Genomic DNA, 2587 nt, shown 5'->3' with positions numbered 1-2587 from the left:
ACTCCGCTGTTGCCGTAGTTGGCAGGGGTGGCGGCCATCTTTGTAAATGCCCTGGAAAAGATGAGAGGAAACCAGAATGACTCAACATGACTGGCTCTTCTGTTGAACTTAATAACTATAAACTCTACTCAGAAGTTATCATCCAGGCAATATTTTTATTAAAACAGAGACGACATATTACCCTTATTTGCTCTCTTCTAGGTGTTCCCAAAAAGGGCTTTTGTGTTAGTACAAAATGACAAATGACATGATAAATGTGTTTAAAAACTATATGGCCCTAGGTATAAATCTAGTGGTTCCAGTTGTTTCCATGGGTTTAAAAATATAGAAGTGATTTGAAGCTCAAATGGTACATAAACTGTTAAAAACCAAAGCTGTGGTTTGATGATGCAGCAAAGACCTTTGACAGTAATTTCATCAAATTACTTTTCAAAACAGACTTACTTCCACTGTTTGATGTAGTTGAGAGGTGAAAGGTCGCAGCCTGCATCCAACAGAGCCGTTCTATACTGGTCCAAGTCCGACTGAAACACACAGAACAATCACACAAACATTAGACAATAACCTCTGGTAACAAGCCGGGATGACCAAGAAAAATGATGAAAGACAACCCGGCGCCTCAACGACTACTGTGAACTCTTGTGCAGTACTTTGAACAGTTAAGTCATGGACAACAAATGAAAGCTGGCCTTCCCATCTCGCTGGAACCAGTTTGTACAGAAGATCGTTCACCTTTCATACTTTTCAACCTTGGGATACATAATTGTTTTTATATCGAAATCTGAAAGAGGACCATTGATAAAATCTGAAAAGCTTTCTCAGTGTCTTAACAAGCTGCAGCTGTGAAAAGTTAGCCGTTGATTTCGCTGGATTTAACAACAACTGTCTTACTAGTGAAACATAGAAATAAGATCCCAGATGGTGAGTTTGATTAACAGATCCATAAGTTTGAAGGTTTGTCTGACACCAAAACACTGCACAGTTGTTTATAATACTACAAGACAAGATTTTATAACTCTGGAAAATTATAACGGTGACATTTGTGAGTTTGTGTCGGTTTATTATTACTATTATTTGTTGTCTGTCATATCAGCTCAAATTACTGTGAGCTGGTATGAGTTAGAAACACAAAATTAACAAAACAAAACAAAATTATGGCTCAAAAATGCAATTTTGGTAAGACCACGTCCTTTACACCATAAGTCCAATTGACTTGAAATTTCTCACACAAGTCCAGCTCTACTAAAAATGCCTTTTGGACCATAAAAATCCACCATACTACTTTTTGGATTGTGACCCAATCACCACCAAATTTAGCATACAACACTGCAGGACTGAGATACAAACGACCACAAGGGGGCGCTTCAAATGCAAGAAATGGACGTGGCATAATAGAAATAACATAATAAAATGAGAATTTTTTTGTCTAAACATTACAAACTCACAGGATAAATTTCATAACAATGTTGAACCATGTGTGTAAAACTGTTTTCGTTTAGATGCAAAAAGGGTTTGACACCAGGAATCGCCACTTGCTGATATATTTCCATATTTTGCCGGAATGAAAGCGAAGTAAATAGTACTGTGTTGAAGCTTGCACGCATTTCTTTGGCAAATGCAGCATTTCACTGGATCGCGACGCATAGCAGAAAAAGTTGAACCAGGTTCAATGACATGAAGTTATTGGTACTGCTCTACATCAGCAGACACGCCACTTCAAAACTGTTGCTTCAGAAGCCTCTCTGCCCCGCCAAGGAAAACATCGTGGAAACATCACATTGTATGCATGGTAGGAAGAAAACTATTTCTATTTGCTACCTATAACTAGTTAAGGTGACGTAGAGCATCATCTACACACAGTTTCCTCTTCAACAAGATCCGGACTGGCAGCTCAGCGGGAGCCACTGATGGATTACACAACTGCTAAGCCACGTGTGTGCATGTCTATGAGAATGTGAGTGTGGTTGTTTTTGTAGGCCTGAAGTCCCACCACATCAGTCAGAAATTGGAGCAGCTCTCTGGAGACTAAAGCAGATAGAGGGAGGGAGAAAAGGGTGAGAGAGAGGTCTGAGAGAGGGAGGCAGATCAAAGGAGGGAGAGGAAGAAGAGAAAGAGACAAAAAGAAAGACAGGAGGCAAAGAGCTGGTCACAGAGGGAGAGGGATGACCACAGATGACAGGAAGAGAGAAAAAGAGGTGGGTGGTGATGGAAGGTTGAGGGGATAATCCCGGGTCGATCCATCTCTCAGGTGGATGAAAGCGGGATGAAAAAAAGTGAGGCTCATTTCTTGGCAGAGGGGAGAGCTGTCATACCATCCGTCAGCAAAGGAAGCATGGGACGAGCTGGAGATCTGAACAGACCAGGGGAACCACAGGCCTCGCTGTGAAAGCCTCAGTGTGCTACAAGGAGGTACCTTCAGATTGTCAAACAGCGTCTGAAAGAGCCTTTCTGAGGCTGTGAAGGTCAGACAATCCATCAGCCATGGCCACTTTACACAGTGATTGGTCTGGTGCGTGCAGGCGTTAAAGTAGGCAGGGTTTTTTGAGTGAAACAGAAAAAAATTTAGTTGATAAACTAATTAAAAACT

The 2587-nt window shown here is 41.2% G+C and overlaps 1 protein-coding gene across 1 annotated transcript in view; it reads right to left on the bottom strand.

The window, feature by feature from the left end:
* Positions 1 to 2587, bottom strand: part of scfd1 (sec1 family domain containing 1) — a 41173-nt gene that overhangs the window by 10140 nt on the left and 28446 nt on the right. Inside the window, exon 17 of the mRNA XM_046063140.1 lies at positions 445 to 524. Within this exon, the coding sequence (XP_045919096.1) occupies positions 445 to 524 (80 nt within the window). The remainder of the gene's footprint in view (positions 1 to 444; positions 525 to 2587) is intronic.

The sequence above is a fragment of the Micropterus dolomieu genome, linkage group LG11 (assembly GCF_021292245.1).
Source record: "Micropterus dolomieu isolate WLL.071019.BEF.003 ecotype Adirondacks linkage group LG11, ASM2129224v1, whole genome shotgun sequence".
NCBI classification, from domain to species: Eukaryota; Metazoa; Chordata; class Actinopteri; order Centrarchiformes; family Centrarchidae; genus Micropterus; species Micropterus dolomieu.
Note: the sequence above shows the minus strand (reverse complement) of the source record. Positions and strands in the feature narration are given on the sequence as shown.